The sequence below is a fragment of the Vombatus ursinus genome, unplaced genomic scaffold, assembly GCF_900497805.2.
Source record: "Vombatus ursinus unplaced genomic scaffold, bare-nosed wombat genome assembly UNPS02014772.1, whole genome shotgun sequence".
In the NCBI taxonomy this organism is placed as follows: Eukaryota; Metazoa; Chordata; class Mammalia; order Diprotodontia; family Vombatidae; genus Vombatus; species Vombatus ursinus.
Genome location: NW_020954550.1, coordinates 30681483 through 30701084, shown reverse-complemented (window position 1 = coordinate 30701084; position 19602 = coordinate 30681483). Strand labels below are relative to the sequence as shown.

The 19602-nt window shown below is 34.5% G+C and overlaps 1 protein-coding gene across 4 annotated transcripts in view; it reads right to left on the bottom strand.

Moving 5' to 3' along the window:
* The window catches only part of PAIP1 (poly(A) binding protein interacting protein 1), a 40481-nt gene that overhangs the window by 2702 nt on the left and 18177 nt on the right, over window positions 1-19602 (bottom strand). For all 4 annotated transcript variants that reach the window (XM_027863613.1, XM_027863612.1, XM_027863611.1 and 1 more), the window contains exons 6-9: window positions 6337-6462; window positions 4049-4155; window positions 2987-3104; window positions 2553-2607 (exon numbers count right to left, since the gene is read on the bottom strand). In XM_027863613.1, the coding sequence (XP_027719414.1) occupies window positions 2553-2607; window positions 2987-3104; window positions 4049-4155; window positions 6337-6462 (406 nt within the window). The remainder of the gene's footprint in view (window positions 1-2552; window positions 2608-2986; window positions 3105-4048; window positions 4156-6336; window positions 6463-19602) is intronic.

Here is a 19602-nt window from a genome sequence, read left to right as displayed (position 1 = left end):
GGCAATATTGCCAAGACTGAAAAACACTTTTAACCCAGCAGTTCTTAACCTGAGGTCTGTAAATTTTTTTTGCTTTTAATATTTTGTTCACTGTATTTCAGTACAACTGGTTTCTTTTGTAATACTATTTATTTTATGGATTTAAAGACATTCTGAAAAAGGATCCATAGGCTTCATCTGACAGAGATTTAGGACACAAAAAAGTTAAGAGCCCCTATGATAAGCAATATGTAGCCTAACAACCAAGCGTAAGAATACAGGCTTGTGATGAACTTGGAAGCAGAAGACCTGAATTTGAATGCTGGCTCAGACACTAGAACTTTGGTACCCTTGGCAACTCAATGAGACTGTTTCCTTATCAATAAAATAAAGACTATTCATCTACCTCACAGGGTTGCTGAAAGATCAGATGACACATGCAAGTAAAGATCTTTGCAAATTTTGAAGTGCTAAATAAATGTTAGCTCTTATTAGTAATGTTAATGTAATATCCACCATTTATAAAGATCCTTCAGGTAGCACATGGTATAGTATTCTTATACTATATTTTAAGAACATTTTAAGAAAGCTCTACCACAGATGCTTCGTAGAAAGAAAAATCAGTTTTTTTCTGTTTCTGTTAAAAATAAGATACTTTAGGTCTGACATGAATGAACAAATTCCTTGCATGCTTTTTATTAAATATCCTATCAACTCATGAGTCTCATCAAAAGAAGTCACTACATTCTGGAAAAGGCTTAAATGGAAAATGGGAGTGGAGTTAAAGTTGTCTGGTATTATAATTCCTACCTATGTACTTCAGATCCTAGGCTCAAATACTATTTTTTCCATGAAGTCTACCTAATCTCTCATACAGAAGGAAATTCTTCAACCCTAAAAAACATTTTATACATTTCTCACTGCATTCCACTTTATTGTGTATTATTTTATCTTTCCTTCTAAACCAGAGGTTGGCAAACTACAGCCCCTTCAAGCTACAGAACTAGCCTGCTGCTGGATTTTGTATGCCCGAAATATTATTTGAAAATGTAAACACCATTTGAAAATGAGCTACATGAAGGTAGAGACCATGTTGTATTCTCCTTTGTATTCTCATAACAACTAATGATGCCTCGAACACAGAAAGTGCTTTTTGAATGAAGTAATATATAGGACAAAAGCTAGATTAAAGTACATGATACAAATTAAGGACACTAGAAGACTATCTACTTAATAGGGGGCCCTTTGTTCCTATTCCTGGTTTTATGTGTTATTATTGCTTTGAATGAATGGCCATGTGGGTGTTTCTGTGTCAGAGAGAATCGATATGATCAGGTACTATATCTATACTATGGTATAGGCCTACAGGGCTTGGTAACTGTGGCCTATTCTACTGGATTAGTTTTTTAGTTCACCAGTAAAATAAATGACATACTCATCTTTCATGTACTTCAGTAGGTAGTTTACTAGTATTTACTAGTATTGGAACAAAAAGAAAATAGAATTTGGAATTCTTCCAATACTAGTACTAGAAGAAACAGAAAAACAAAATGTTATGTTATAGTGAATAACGCAATAGATTTGAAGTCAGAGAGAAAAAGGCTCAAATCCTGCTTCAGACACTTAACTAGCTACATAACCCTAAGCAAGTCACTTAATCTCTTTTGGCCTTAGTTTCCTCACCTGGAAAATGAAGGAGTTGGACCTGATGACCTCTAAGGTCCCTTTCAGTTTTAAATCTATGATTCTATGAACACAATTTCCATTAATCCTACACAACTGACCAATGAGAACATATTTCTACTATCCTCCACAATTTCTCATTCTTCCATTAATGGAACTTTTTCAAAGTTAAGACTGGTAAGACAAATGTTTTTATGGCACTTAAGAAGTGCCAAAATAAATAAATGCATTTAAGTTATCTACCTGGCTTGCTTTCATCCACCCCTCACTTCCTTCCCTGTATGTCAACATAATGCAAAATAATTTTAATATTAGCCTTATATAAAATATAACCAATAAGATAAATCTGTTCCCAGAATAGTGATATATTCTACAAAGCCAAGTAATTCTTTTGTATTTTTAACTGCTCTGTCAATAGTAAGATTGTACACACACACACACACACACACACACACACACGTTTTTACATCTTACTAAGGCTCAGGTAAAAGAAGCTTATGTAATAAAGATAATAAAATAAAAACTAGCATTTTATCTATATATGTATATTATTTAGGAGAACTAATCATGTCAAATATTAGATGATCTATGGGTTAACAATGCTATTATTTCAAAAAACATAAGAGGTCATACGTCTCCAACATAGTCAAACTTCCAAAAACTCTAGTTACACTTTACTTCTACAGTGAAAGTATACAAGAGAAATTGATGTCTTATTGATTTCCTACATATATATTATAAGAAAGTCAGTAAAATTGTTTTCTTTTTAAAAATTCCCCAAAGCAGATGGACAAAAAGCATAAAATCAACCAATCTTAATAAATATCTGACTGGTTGATTTAATGCTTTTTTTCATCTACTTTACAGAAAACATTATTAAAACAACATACCTGGATCAGCAGCAGTAAAAGGAATGCCATCAGATGTATAAAATGTTGGCTCATTCTAGAATTAAAATGGTAAAATATTATGGAATACACGTTAGTTTATTCAGTTATTGCTTCTTAAGAAAATATTGATAAAAGACAAATCATTGACTGTCTATGTTGGTAAGCTTGTAGGAGCAGATAAAAATATGTAGTCTATAAAAATGTATTGGAGATTTATAGTTCTAATATCCCACAAATCTGGTATTTATTCCCCTTATCTAGGCCACTCCTACTCCTTCATTTATGCATGGTTTTGGTTGCTACTTTGTATGTAAGAAAGTAATAACAGTTGGCTAACATGAAATTTGGGGGACAAATAATATAGCAAATGTATTAAATTTAAAATTATGATTCATACCCCAAATAAAGTATTTCAATTTTGTACACTGTCATACCATGAAATAATTAGGATCATTTTCAGGTGTTGATTCTCTGTATGTTGAGGTGGCATGAACTCTACCCCAGTTACTTGATCGGAGTTCTACTAGCTTCAAAAGCATCTGTTTTACATCTCTGCAGTAAACAAAAGTTTATAGTACATTAGAAGAATAATGGAAATTTTCTTGAAATCTAGTAACATGTAATCTAGTTTCTCAAAGTCCTTAAAATGTTAGGGTTTTATTTGGCCTTGCTGCTCAAAATCCTTACCTTCTGAATTTTTCCTATATAGTCAACATCTTATCTCAATTTTTACAACCTCAATGAACATGAAGGCCTGGATTAAACTATATTTTGAACTCTGCTCTAGAATTCCATCACTAGTTCACACTCATTATTCAGTCGTCTGAGGACAAAGACTACGCCATTTTTTTTTAATACTCTATAATGGGCAAAGCATCATAGATATTCAAATGTGCTGAATGAATAGGAAATTCTTGACTTATTTCCTTATGTTACCTGTTTTTGTCTCATTTATGAAAAAATATGTAAGAATACTAGAATTTATTTGTGAAATTAAATATACTGGACTTCTAATAGAAGGTATACATCTGACTACTGATATGACAATATAAATCTTGGTATTTGTTAATGTGGTAAATAGTTATAGACCCAAGAAATATTAGAAGTTGCTGACTGAATTATTACAATCCAAGTTCAAAATTAAATTATAACTGCAATGAAAACATTTTTAATGAGGCTAAATTTTACCTAGTTACCACACTAATAAACACCTCACTCTGTCAGTCAGGTATCTATACATCTTGCTACGCTTTTAAACTGATTGTAGGGGAAGGGGTACAGCACAAAGAATTAAAGCAAAGGTCAATCAATAAAGTAGTAATCCTTTGAAGAAAAATTTCTGCATCTCTGCAAAATATTTAACATAGTGAATTCACTTACTCTTAACATAAAATGTCCCTAAAAAAAAGTATAGTAAAACAAAACACCCCACAAATAGAAAGTAGGGATGAACTGCATTAAAATTAGGCTGCTATCTATGTCACTTCTCTTCCCACCTGCTGCAATTTGCATCTAGGACAACATTTTCAATTCTCAGAATCACTTCTTCCATATCTGTCTTTCCTTTTTCCTTCCATGCATCTTCCAAAACTGACCCTGTCAACTAAGAAAGCAGGTTATTAGTAAAAATAAAGAATTCAGTAAACTACAGAAATTCTATATATAAAAAAAAGCAAGATTATTAGTTGCATTCCTAACATTCTCTGAGAAATACCAAAGAATCATTGAGCCAGAAGCAACTTTAAGAGATGATCTAGCCCAACCTCATTTTATAAAATGAGGAAACTGATGATCTGAGATGAAACGGCTTGCTCAAGATGACACTGCTAGTTAATAGCAAATAAAGCACTAGTTGCCATTGCTCTTCCCATTACAGCAAGCCATCTCATTTTCCTAATTTTTTCTTCATGACTAATAAAATTACTAATACTACACTTTGCGGTCTTCAACTTGCTATGGTTCCATTTTGGATTCGAGAACTTTAGCCACATGGCACTAATAATCATAAATATACAATTTTGCTTTTATTTCTCTTATACTTAGACTTTCAGGTCAGTAATCATTTAAAAAGGGTTAATTTTTTCCAGTAAATATTTAAAATGTATTGAGTGCCCTAAAGGGCACAACAATTCAAATATAACCATAAAATTAAACTCCATCCTTAAATAAATTTGAAAATTAGTTTCTATAGTGACCGAGCTCTTATAATGAAGTGGATTATTAAGAAGACAAATATATTAGATAGCACTTAATTAGTGAAATTTGGATATACCTATGCTTTTTATTATGAATGTAAACCCCCCCAAAATCAAAACGATATTTTCTGCATCTTAAAACTTCTCCTCTACTTTTTCAGTCAAAAAGAAAATAAGATTTTCTGTTTATGAAAATCCTAAGTGAAAAAAATTAACACAAAGGTTAAATGTTCTTTCTGCAATTGATCCTTTATTTATCCACTGTTCACATAAAGATCCTTCTTTGATAGAAAGGAACGAACTATTTGTGAAAAGAAGCATTTCAGTTATTTTGTGACATTTTACAGAGCTACATGCTACCGATATTATGAACTGCAAAATTTAAGATTAACACACCCACACACACAAACGAGCAGGTCCACACGTGTAACTGAGCTGTGTTTCAAAAGTTCATTTTTAAAGATGTCCCAAGTATAACTTTGTTTCTCTGGGAAAATTTAAGTGCTTGGTAAATGCCCACTTGAGTCCACAAAAGCTCATTCAACTCTTTATAAGGCAAGAATATTGTCATTTAACATAAAAAAGAATAACAAACAGTACTACTGCAACAATAAACCAAAATATAAAAAACAAAACTGAATAAAAGGTTAATTTTTCTTGAATGCCAGTGCTTCAGGAAAATCAACTTTAATTGAGGAAGTAAGAGACATCAAATGGAAACTTTTTTGTACAGATTTCTGAAAGGGATTTCTGGGATCTTTCAAAGGGGAACTGGTGGCCTTAAGGTCACATGTGGCCTTCAAGGTCCTCAACTGCGGCCCTCTGACTGAATCCTAATTTCACAGATCAAATCCCCTTAATAAAAAAATTTGTTCTGTAAAACTTGGACTCAGTCAAAAGGCTGCACCCAAGGACCTAGAAGGCCACATGTGGCCTTGAGGCCCACAAGTTCCCTATCCCTGAACAGGATGTTAACATGCTAATTCTTTTAGTAGTCACAAACTAAATTGGCTCATAAACAGGAAAAAAAGAGGAAAAGGAGGAGAACGAAATGAGATTTTTCTAAAGTAACTGAAGAAAGGTTGGGAGAGAAAGGCTAAAAGTTACCAATAGTAAAACTGCCTAAGGTGAAATACTGAACTATGAATAATGAAAAGAAAGAAAAAAGGGGTGAGGAAGAAACAGGGTTTTAACACTGCCTGTTTATGATAATCCTTATAGGTAAGAAATAGTGTAGAGAGGAAGAGATAATGGGCAGGAAGTTCTCTCTAGGGCACACAATCAGCTCAGCATAAACTTGTTGTGTCTGCAGATGTTTCAAATTGAAGAGGTTGTTATGCTGTTCCTACAGACAGGATATGTTCACAGGTCATATAGTTTTGAACTCCAGGGCTAGGAGTATACTAGCATATACCAGGCACTGTGCTTACCCTTTAGCCCTTCAATATAAGAGTGTAAAATGTATCTGAAGTTCTTGATAAAAATACTTAATATGTGCACATATAATGTGGCCTCAATTTTTCTTTTTTCTAAACACGACAGATACAGTGAATATTAAGATATGAGAGAAATTTTTTAGTAAACCCTACCTTCAGTAGTTTTACTGCACAGATTAAATTACTGTCCACAGGATTAGAAAAAAGGGCATTCAGTAATTCTCGAAGACCAACCTGAAGAATATCCGCTCTTGTAACCTGCCCCTTTGTTCCCTTAATCTATGAAACAAAATAAAATGATTAAAACTTTGCTACTACATCATAAAACTCTAATTGGACAACGCTGAAGAATGTTTCTGTTTAACTTAAGAATAAAAAGTATATTTTAGTTTTACAAACTGATATCTTAATGGAATCACCTTGTCATAATTACCTTACACATACCTATAAAGCTTATCTCTATAAATTGATCTGGTTACTATAAAAATCCAATTTTCTCAAAGTTTTCAAATATACCAAACAGCAGATAAAAATAAGAATTAATTTTAAATGTGTGCAATACAAAGAACAAATTAAGAACATTACACAAATAGATTAGGCTCAACTTGGAGTCAGGAAGATAAGAATTTGAATCCTGATTCAGACACCTACTGGTGAAGTGACCTTCACTCAATCACTTCAAGTCAATAAGCATTTATTAAGCACCTACCACATGCCAGACCCTGTGCTAAGCACTTGAGATCTCAGGATTCACTAAATTCAGGGGGGGTTCATGAGAACACCAAAATAGAACATAAACAGAAGAGGGCACAGGACAAAGCCCTGGTATACACATGCACATAGAGGCAGGACATCAATAACGATTCAGCAAAGCAGACTTAAAAGAAGGGTCAGCAAGGTAGAAGAACCAGAAGAGGAGTATCACAAAAACCCAGGAATATTCAGGAGGAAGGTATGGCCATAACCATTAAGTGGTACAAAGAAGTCAAGAAGAATGAGGACTGAAAAAAGGCCAGTTAAAAGGCCAGTAACAAAGAGCTCTCTGGTAATCTCGAAAAATGAGAGGTGAGAAAGGGAAGGAAATGAGTAAAAACACTAGGAGTTTGGCTATAAAAGCAAGATAGCTATAGGATAGTAATTTGAGTTGATGACAGGGTTAAGTGAAATTTTTTTAAGTATGAAGAATTTAGCACATTTGGAGGCAGAAGGGAAGGAATTAGTTGACAAACTGCAATTCAAGAGAGATGGAGAAAGGACAAGATGATCAAAGGATAAGCTCTTAGAGGAGAAAGAAAGGAATAGGATCAAAGGCAAAAGCAAAGGGGGTTGGCCTTGGCAAAGAGAGTGACCACCTCGTCCTCCAAGACAGGAACAAAAGAGGAAAAAACAGAATGAAGTTGAAAGAATTTAAGAACATAATTCTGAGAAGAAAAGGGAGCTTATGGTGGTAGGCCTCAATTTTCTTGGTAAAGTATGTGAAAAGGTACTGCTAAAGGTGGAAGGACTGGAAGGAAACATATACTGTGAAGAGCATAATAGGGAGTTAATCAGAGAAGAATAAAATAATTACCACGGAGTAGAAAAGACTCAGTTAAAATTAGATAATAAATTTGAAGTAGACCCAGTCAACATTCTTGGATGACTTCCTCTAGTAGGATTCAGCAGCACAGGAGTAGGAACTTGTAAGACAGATGGTAGGGTTGAACTAGGGTCAGGTGTTCGGAAAGGTATGAGTAGCAACAAGTCAGGAAGGCAAGGGATTCCAGTGTACAACACAATGTAAAGTTGAACTGGTTAACTATAGGGCTGAGACTGGGAATGGAAGAGAATGAGACCACAGCAGGGATGGTGTTACTAGGAAAGCAAGGAATCAAGGAGTGACTGGAAGCTGTAGTAAAAATCAAGACCAGGCTTAGGAAATCCCATTTTATTGGAATTTCTTCAAGTGTTAAAAGTTTTCTTCTTTTGCCCATATTCAATTTAAATTAGGTAATCCTTTGGGAATATTAACAGGAAGAAGAAATTATGCAATTACATAACCAACCTTTATCACCTTGGCTGAAATAGTCTAATTGCTTTTTAAAATTCACACATCAATTAACAATGGAAAGCAACCACATTTATAGAATTTTTAGAGTTTCGAAAGGACATTGGAGACTAACTCCAATGCTTCTCAAACTAATTTGAAATATACTGAAAGAACCCTACTGTTACAGAGGGAGTTTGGGGTGCTAGAATAAACTTGAGATAAAGGGAGGAAAGGAGAAAGAGGAAATTCCGAAGCTGAGTAGGTAGTAGATATGGATGTGAGATTTGTTGTAATGGTAGAAGTGACAAGATTTGACAATGTGGATATTGTGAGAGTTGAGAATATGGTATAGAAACTCATAATTTTAATTTTGGCCTGAACAACTAGTCCAGCATCTATTAAAGCAGGGATTTCCCCTTACAACATTCCAGAGTAAAAAGAAACTTTTGTTTAAAGATTTCCAGTGAAACGAATTGTTCCCATAAAACAACATCAATTCTAGTAGCCATTTTTTTTAATTGAAGTAAGGAACTGGAAACAAAGTAGGTGTTACTTGTCAGGAGGAATGGCTAAACAAATTATGGTATATGAACAGAATGGAGTATTACAGTACCATAACAAACTGCCAAAGGGATAGACTCAGAAAAAAACTACAAAGATTTGTATGAAATGATGCAGAATGAAGTGAGCAGAACCAGCAGAATCAATTATACAAAGACCATAATAATACAAATGAAAATAACTTTACAACATTTAAGAACTCCAGTACCATAGTCAATCATGACTCCTGAAGGTTGATGAAGCATGCCTCCTCTTGGCAAGGTAAATGACTATAGGTCCAGAAAGACACATGCATTTACAAATGAAACTAAAACAACACAACACAGTTTTGCTTAGCTATACTTACTTGTTAAAAGGGAAAGGTTGGGGGGGGGGGGGGGGGGGGCGGGGGGGGGGGGGGGGAAGAGGGGGGGGAGGGAGGAAGAGAGTGAGAGAATAAATAGTGGTAACAATGCAAAAAATGTTAATGAAACAAAATTCAAAGTAGAGAACAGAAGGAAATTCATAACAGGACATAGACAAGGGCCATGTAACTGTGACTACATTAAACTTAAAAATAACAAAGTAATTGATTTATGGTTTCACACACAAAACTTTTCTATCCTTCTTTGTATATGGAAATATTCATATTTATGGATGTTTTTTAGTTGATAATCCCCTCCAAAACAGTCAGTTCTACTTCTGGCCAGCTCTAAAAGTTAGGAAGCCTTGCCGCATCAAACTGAAAACTGCTTCTCTATAATATTTGCTTAATGGCTCTGCCAAGGAAATATATCTCCTCTCTCCACGACGTCTTCAAATGTTTGGAAAACAGTAATCTTTCATCACCTGCATATATCTTTTCCTTTCCAGGCTAAATATTTCAAGTTCTTTTAATCAATCCTATGGTTTGAAGTTCCAGAAATCATCCTGGTCACTCACCACTAGATATATTCCAGATAGTTAATACTCTTCCAAAAATGTGACACCCAGAATTACACATAACACTTCAATTATAGTCTAACCATGACTATCACCTTCCTTGTTCTGGACACTAGACACTTATTAAATGAAACAAGAGATCACATTACGTTACAGGAGCCAAATTATGGATGCCCAGTGTCACTACTGACACCTTCTTTAGGGAATCAAAAACAACAGTATAGCTAATAATAATCAGGCATTACTAGACTGGATCTGTCCAGGTTGTTATCCTCACCATAACTTACATCAACATTCAACAACCTTTTATTAAGCAGATATTAGGCAAGGTAGTGGGAATACAAAGTCTTTGACCATAAGGAATTTATAATCTGATGTGTGTGAATGCTGGGGTGGCACAAACTAAAGATATTAGACTGACAGCGAAATCAATACATATCCTTCCTAACCTCCCATCCCCACCCATTACGAAGTGGGAGAAAACCTAAGGCTAAATAACATAGGTTTTGCCAAACATATTCCCCCCTCCAGCTGATTACCAGTTGCTCCTTTAAATACACTTGGATTCTAATCAAATGCTTTACCAACACCAAACAATGCATTCTCAATAGCTTCTACTCTACCCTACTAAATGTTTCACATCTCTATTCACCACTCAACAGACATTAAGTACATACTAAGTGCCAGACACCATATAATTTCTCTTCCTATTTGGAAGAACAGCACAATTAACCATTTCCTTCATAAGCTTATCCCACAGAACAGAGAGGAAACCTCCTCATATGTTACTTGAGCACATCTGTGTTCACTTGCACCGCTTCCTAATTCCTCATTGTCTCCTGACAGATATATGTGTATGTGTGTGTACACATATATAAACACATGTATACACACATATACATACACACCTATAGTGCTGTATGTTACATAATAGTGCTTATGGTTTATTAAATTTCCTGTTTTTCCCCCACATTAACTATACATATAGTTATATGTATATACATGTCTGTCATTCTATATTTCCACTATTTGTTTTTTGTGCCTAAATCTAAGACTAGATTTATCCCCATTAAATCTCATCATTAGATCTGGTCCATTACTCTAATCTACTGAGAACCTCTCATCTCTTTGGAGCCTGATTCTTTCATCTAATATACTGATTATTCCTTCTAGCTTAGTGTTACCTGAAAACAGATAATAATAATTAATAATATATTATTATAATACATAATAAAATATAATAAAGTAATAATAGATAATAATAAATAAGCATGTTATACATGCCTTTATCTAAATCAATGACAAAAATACTGACCAGAACAGGGGTGAGGATAAGAGGCCCAGGACACTCTACTACAGACCTCCCTCCAGGCTGACATTAATCACCACTTCTGAAATCTAATTATTTAACTGACTCAATCAATTTAAGTGAACTATCACTCAGTTTATCTATCTCCACCTTCTCCACAAAATCTGTGTCAAAAACTGAGGTAGACTATCCCATCAATCTGTCAATTAGATAAGGAAACAAGATTATCCTGGCATGACTTGTTTTTGATCAAGTTTTGCCAGCTCACAGCAATTACAGCTTCCTTCTTGAAATGCACACAAACCATCCCTTTAACTAATGCATTTTAGAACTGTTAAGATTAGGTATCAATCTCCCTGGTCTACAGTTGGAAGAATCCACTTTAAATATCTACTTTTAAGGTTTGTAACCTTAGCACCATCTGTTACTAGTCACCTTCTCTCAGCCCAGATATCTAATCAATTGCCAAATCTTGTCATTTTCACCTGTACAACATCCAATTTCTTATCTCTACTCATACAACCACCACCTAACTTCAGGCCATCATTACCTGTCACCTAGACTACCGCAAAAACCTCCTAACAGGTCTCACTGCCTCAAGCCTCTTCCCCTCTCCAAGCCATCCTGCACACAGCTGCCAACATACTTTTTCTCAACTGCAGACCTCACCCTATCACTCTCTTACTCAATAAATTCTAATGGCTCCCTACTACTATGAGATAAAATAGACAGTTCTGTTTACCTTTTTAAGCCCTTCAAATCTAGTTCCAATTTATCTTTTCAGCAGCATGGTACATCACTCCTCTTCCCACACTCCACAATCTAACCAAATTGGCCCTCTCTTTGTCTTTCATACACGGCATTCCATTTCCCACATCCAAGTCTTTGCCCTGACTTTCCCATATGCCTAAAATACACTCCTTTTTCACCTCTGCCTCACCAAATCCCTCTGTTCTTCAAGATGAAACTCAAGTGCCATCTTCTGCATGAAGCCTTTCCATATCTGAACTGCCAGTGTCCTCCTTATGTTTTGTATTTATTTTATACTTATTCTGTCTGTACTTACATATGTATATGTTGCCTCGGCCAATAGAATGGAAGTTTCTTGAGGTAAGAGATTGTTTCATTTTTTGTATTCCAATGCCCAGCATAGTGCCTGACACAGCAGGCATTTAAATCCTTTCTGACTGGCTGAGACAAGTCATAAATTTCTCAGCTATTCTGCTTTTAGCAGAAACTTCCAGCAGTTTTCTGAACATATGTAGTTTCCCACCAATATTATATCATGTCAGTTTTTTAATGTGCTTTTAAAATAATATTCATTTTGGTGGCACAGTGGATAGAGCACCAGCCCTGGATTCAGGAGGACCTGAGTTCAAATCCGGCCTCAGACACATAACACTCACTAGCTGTGTGACCCTGGGCAAGTCACTTAACCCCACTGCCTAGCCAAAAAAAAAAAAAAAAAACCAAAACCAAAACAAAAAAACAATATTCGTTTTTATCTTTTGGGTAGTAGTATGAAAGATTCTTGCAGGACAAAATCACCATTTCTCTTTTCTTTGATTTTTACCTAAATTGCTTCTGACCATGCTTTACCCACTCTGGTTTATGAATATCCATACACGCAGTAATACTTATGAAGCTGTATTTATTTCCTTGCATTAAGAATGCTAGGTCATTTTATTACCTGTACTTTATACATTTCAATATAGGCATGTGAGATCATGAATATTACTGCCCCTCTTCCCATGTATCACCTGCTATGAATTATTGGGATTTTTACTGTTATTCTTACTCTTTATGGTATTTGGATTTATGGTTATAGGTAAGCTCTCTTCTCCCCCTCCAATTTCATGTTAAAGCATGGTCAGATTGACAAGCTTCCAGGCAAATGAAAACAGGCCCTCCTTTCCCATGACAACCATTAAATATCTGAAGATAGTTATTATGTCCCTTTCGAACCTTCTTTTCCACAGGCTAAACATGCCCACAGTTCCTTCAACTATATTCTCATGATATGGACTCAAAGCTTCTTCAACATCCTGGTTACCCTCCTCTCAATATTCTCCATCTTATCAATATCCTTCTTAAACAACGGGATCCAGAAATGAATGCAATACTACACGTGAAGTCTGACAAGGGCACAATACAGTAGGATTTCTGAGGAAGAACTGGGAACTTCTCAGCTTCTCTTAACGCAGACCAAAATCATATTAGCTTTGTTGACTGCCACACTACCCTAATAACTCATATTAAACTTGTAGTATTCTAAAACAACAAGATCTTTTTCAGAAGTGAAACTTTAAGAACATTTTCATACATGCCTTTGCCATCTTATACTTGTTGAATTTAATTTCTTGTACCGAAGTGCAAGACTTTATATTTATCCCTACTGAATTTCATCTTACATTAGATTCTGCTCAATGTCTATCAAGATAAAATTTAACCCATATAAAGAGAAGTAGAGAGTAGTCCTGTGGTTTGATAAGTCTTGAGAAATAGGTGTTACAGATTAAAATCGTAAATTCAACAAACATTTAAGCATCTACTATGTGCAAGGCACACGATTCAAATTGAAGTTTACATTCTATTAGCAGGTATAAAACATACCAAAAAAAGCATACTGCAACAAATATTGAGAGAATGAATATTCACAAATGTAGAGACCAGTGACAGCTTCAGAGAATATGACCCCTGAGCTGAGCCTTGAATGATGACAAGGATTCTAAGAGGTACAGTAAGGAGGGAGTGCATTCTAGGTATGGGAAAAAGCTTGTGTGAATTTAGAGAGTTGGGAGATGGAATATCAAGGTAAGGGAATGACTAGTAACCTAGTTTGACTGGAACGTAGTTTGTGAAGACACGTAATACAAAAGAAGGATGGAAAGGTAGGTGAAAGTCAGATTTTAGAGAGCTTTAAAAGTACTTAGTTGTAAGTAAATTTAGTGGTACAACTCTTTTACTTAGTATTTGTAATCTGATATAATGGATATTAGCCCTGGGAAGGGTCTTAAAGATCATTTTGTATATAAGGAATCAGATCTCGAGAGCTGAAGTAATTTGCAGGCATTACTTGGTTATTTATGTTTTAAAACAAATGTTTGCTCAATGCCAACACACAAAAAAAGAAACTTAAAAAAGGAAACAAAATAAATATTTGATGAATGAATAAACAATGCACAGAATTCAATGTACTAAGTTCAAAAAACAAGGGAATCAACCAGAATTCATTTTCACTTCAGATAAAGTGGGCTTAGTTACAAGTTGCTCCTTGCACTGGCTTTTTTGGTAACTGATTCACTAGACCACGTACTCTCTAAGGGTCCTCTTGATGTATTATCATCTCAGAGATGTAAACAGAGATTTTATGGCAGTATGTTCTAAGAATAAATCTGCTCCAAGACAAGTATATAATTACTTAGCACATTTTAAAAATGTGATTACTGAATAACAAGATTAATTTGCATAGACACCTAGAAGTATTAACTACTACATAATCACACTTCATATGCATTTGTTGAGTGAGGAATTCAGAGAAACATGGGTTAGATTTGTATGAACTAATGCAGAGCAAAATAAACAGAATCATGAGAGAATAGGTATGTAAAAAGTCTATGACAATATGAATGGGACAAAAAGGATCACTAAAAGGAAATTTAAAACTGAATATAGGGTGGGGATGCAGGGAGAAGAAATCAATGAAAGTCCCAAGAGATAATAAATCATATTTCCTTCCTTCATGGGCAAGAAAGTAGGAGGACTAATAGGATACAATAATACATTCACTGTCAGGCAAAGTTTCTATAATAGATTTTTTTTTTAAAAAAAATTGTTTCTCTCACAAAGGGGTTCAATCTGGAAGAGTGGAAAATGATTACATCAGGGAAAGGGGGAGAAAGAGAAGAAACTAGCATTTATACATACCTACTACATGTCAGGTACTTTGCTAAGCACTTTACAAATATTATCTCATTTGATCCTCAATCAAAACAACCCAGGGAGGTAGGTGCTATTACTATCCCCATTTTACAGTAGAGGAAGCTGAAACAGAGATTAAGTTACCTGCTCAAATAAGTACCTGAGGCAGGATTTTGAACTCATGTCTTACTGACAACAGCACCAGCACTTTTTACTTATTATACCATCTTACTGCCTCAGGAGACATGTGAGAAGATACCCCTAACTCCATCCTTTGCAGAGATGAGAGGTTCATGATTATGGAGTGCTGCATATATTTGAACACTTTTGTAAAAATATTGATTCACAATGATCCAAAACAATCTCAAAGGATTCAGGATAAAAAAAAGGCCATCACCTCGAGAGAAAGAACTGATGGCATCTGAATACAGACCAATGTATAGTATTTCACTTTCTTTCTTTTTTTTTTTCTTTTCTTTAAAAATATTATGTGCTATGGGATAGTTCTCTGGGAGGGGCAGGAAAAGAGATACTCAATCTCTTTGTGCCTCTGCAGTATTTACCTCATAGGGTTGTTTTGAAAATCAAATGAGATACCTTGCAAACTGTTAAGCACTATATACAACAATTTCATTTTGACTATTTCTCTTTCTTATACACTGGTAGAAGATGAGTAAAATACTAAAATACTGACAAAACAAGAGAAACATCAAAATGCCGCGATAATCCAAGTAATTAAAAGCTGGCCACAATTACCCCGTACTAAATTAAGGTATACATTAACCCAAATATGTACATACAGGTGTACTAAAGTAAACTTAATGAGAGGCTGAATAGCATAGTGCATAGAGAGCTAGCATCTGACTTTTTGTATTTACAGTGCCTGGTACACAGTAAGCACTTAATAAATGATTATCGACTGACTGACTAGGGAAGACCTGCATTCAAGTCCTCTGTTACATAATGGTAACAACGGCAAGTCATTTAACCTCTCAAGCAAATTTCAAAGTTTACTTGAGAAGGTGCTCTTCTGTACTGGTAGATTAAGTTTCCTCACCCAGAGCTTCCTACATTAAAGAAATCATAGATCTGGGTTTTGTTTTTTTTTAATGCTTACTGGAAAAATATTTTTTGGGGTAAATTTGTAAAACTTATTTTAAACATCAATAGAAAATGAGAAAAGAAAAAAAATTGCTATGTACACAGAACATGAGAGGATTCAATATAAAACAATAAGTTTCCATTTCAAGAAAGCCTATATAGTAAATACCATACATTGTTTTCAAAGCTGCCCAGCTAGTCTTTTGCCTCCTTGTAGGTTTTCTTTGATTCTCTGCTGTGCACTTTTTACTTTACTTTTTTCCTCTCCCTTCCCCTACCTCACCCTAAAGAAAGCTACAATTAATCATGGATATGTACACATACACATATATCTATAAACACATACAGTCATACACATATACTTAAGATCATACTATGCTTATTTCCACTTATCAGGTTTCTCTGAAGGTGCAAAGCATTTTCCTTCATATATTCAAGTCTTTCCATGTTTTTCTAAATCAACCAGCTCATTTCCTACACTGCAGCAATTTTCCAACCCAATCATATCCTATCTGAGAGATTGTCTATTAAAGTATTATCCCAATTTTCTGCATTCCTCCTATTCTTGGCTGCTTAGGTTTTATTTATGCAAGAACATTTTAATTTAATTTAATCAAAATTATTTATTTTATACTCCAACAATGCTCTCACCTTATAATAGAGTTTAAGGTCTGATACTACTGAATCTGCTTCTTTTACATCTTTTTTCCTGGTTTCTTTGAAGTTTCTGACCTTTTGTTCTTCCAAATAAATTTTGCTATTTTTTCTAATTCAGTAAGACAATTTTTAAGTAATTTAATTGGTATGGCATTAAATAAACAGGTTATGTAAAATTGTCATTTTTTTAAACTATATTGGCATTACCTACCCATGAACAATAACTATTACTTCAGTTATTTAGATCTGACTTTATGTAAAGTGTTTTATGTTTATGTTCATAGGAAAAATTATTTTTGAATGATATTCCTTAAACCTGAATAACTTTTAACAATCTATAATTCAACAGAATCTATAAACCTACAATTTATCTAATTTACCTGAAAGTAAGTATATTCACCCAACATTTGCATATAGCCAATAATACCTCTTGACTTCAGGTCCAACCTTATTACAAAACCCACAAAACTCAGAGTACACACTCAAAGATATGTATTTACTCTCTCCTGTTTGTGATATATTCCTTCCTCATCTCCAAATCTTCTTTCAAAGTCAGTTAAGTTGGCTTTGCTATTTTCCCCTCCCACTTCTAGTTGTTAGGCTCTTGTTCTGTTCTAATTATCTTCTATCAACCTAGGTAACTATATGGCATCATAGATAACATTAGACTAAAAGTTAGAAATATCTAAGTTCAAATCCCTTCTCAGACACAGATTAGCTTTATGACCCAGGGTATTTAACTTCACTCTCTGTCTCAGTTTTCTCATCTATAAAATAAAGATAGTAATCATACCTACCTCATAAGGTTGTCAGGATCAAATGAGATAATGTATGTAAAGAGTTCTGCAAACCTTAAAGTGTTATTTGCTATTATTACACAAAGTAATCTATATTAGCACTTATCTATGTATGATATTGTATCCCCAAGCATAACATAACCTAACACTTTCAGTATCTTTAACTTTCTGTCTCTCATGCTTTTTCATAAATTGTAATCAAATACTATACATGCCAGCTCAACATTTTGCATCAGTTTCTTTACACTCCACTCCCACCATTTTAATTAGATCTTTTTAAGGCCTTTATAACTACTCACACAAACTATTCTGATGGTCTCTTCACAATTCTAAGACCGCACTTTGCTCCAATGCACCTTTAAAACTGACACCAGAACAATTTTGTATACATGTATACCTGGCCATATCATTGTTCTGCTTAAAAGACTTCAATGGCTTCCCATTGTCTAACCAATAAAGTTCAAATTCTTCTGCCAGGCACTCAGAGTCCTCCATAATCTGTTTCCTCCTCCCATCCAGACATCACCTATTACCTTTGCTCCAAATACCCACTTTATGCCTCCCAAACACATAATTCCACCAATGCCTCTGCTCACCTTGTTCTCTATGTCTGGAATATCCTCTCTTGATGTTTTCCTATGGAATTCCCACCCATTCTTTAAAGTTCAATTTAGCATTAAAGTTGTGTTCTGTTCTCCATGAGTCCTTCTCTGATCTCTTTGGTCAATATCCACTTAACCTGAAGACTTTACCGAGTACTTTGTTTTGTAACTCTTACTACACTTACTGATACTACATTAATTATGGCTAACTGTGTTGGTACAATTCCCCTTGGCAGATTTTAAACTCCATGAATTCAAGAACAATGTCTTAAAATTTTTAATTTTCCCCTGTGCTTATCTTACAAACACAAGCATGTACTTAATAAGCACTTTATGGTTGGTCCCTAAAAATATTTTATTTAGTTTACCAACTAAAATTATAGTCAAACCCAAAATGGGTTAAGTGAACAACTCTGCCTCCTCTCTAAAAATCATGATAATACTGAGAGTAGCTAGACCTTACTGCCTATCTTCTATTCTGATCACAGTAACAAAGCATTTATTTATTGCTCATTAAGCCAAGGAGTGGTAAGTCCAAAATAAGTTCTAAAAAAAAAAAAAACAAAAACCCAATTAACATAGAATGGACAGTGTCAGTAATTAAATGCTTATAGACTTGTAATGAACAAGACGGAAAACTAAGAAGCATGGTATCCTTATTCTTAAGATAGTGTTTCATAGATCATCATTACTATTGCAAATCAAAAGGTAGACCAGAATCAAATGACTAGGAATTACTGAATCAGTACAATACTTTCTAGGCATATGGGATTTATTGCCTTTATACTACAGAGTTTAATTAATGCTTTCAAATATTATTATCCTTCTTCATACTAGTCTCCACTACTAGGAACTAAAAGGATTTAGTATGGATATGATCCACACAGTAGATAATGCCAGAGGGATAAAACAATCAATCTATATTTACAGAACACTTTATTTGTATGAACTATTGTAATGGAATGTTAAAAAGAATATGGCAGGGACCTTTCCTTCATATAATTAACAAACTAGATGAGGAACCAAAGATATATGCCTATGTATAGGATACAATATAGGATAAACAATAGTTAATGCTATTTCAGAAGAGAGATTATCTGTGTCTCTAGGTGACACAGGGAAACTTTCAGAGAAGTAGGGCTGAAACTGAATCTTAAAGCACTGGCTAGGATTTAAGGGGAATGGGACAACAGAGGGAGGAAAGAAGGGAATGGCCTATCATTTACTTCACAGTCTGTCCTCTACCAATATGTATTGGGAGGAATGATTTATGGGAACCATTCTAATTGAGCTACTGCGTTTATCACGTTGAATTCAGGTCCTGTGTGAAGTAACAAAATAGGAAACAACCAATTTCATGTTACAGAATTGTACGATTTACAACTAGGAGCTAGAGGAGATCTTTGAGACTATTTAGTCTCACCCCTTCATTTTACAGATGAGGAAATAACTGACAACCAGGAAAGTTAAAAAATTGTTCCAAGTCCTTGAGAAGTCTACAATTTAAATCATTTAGTTAAT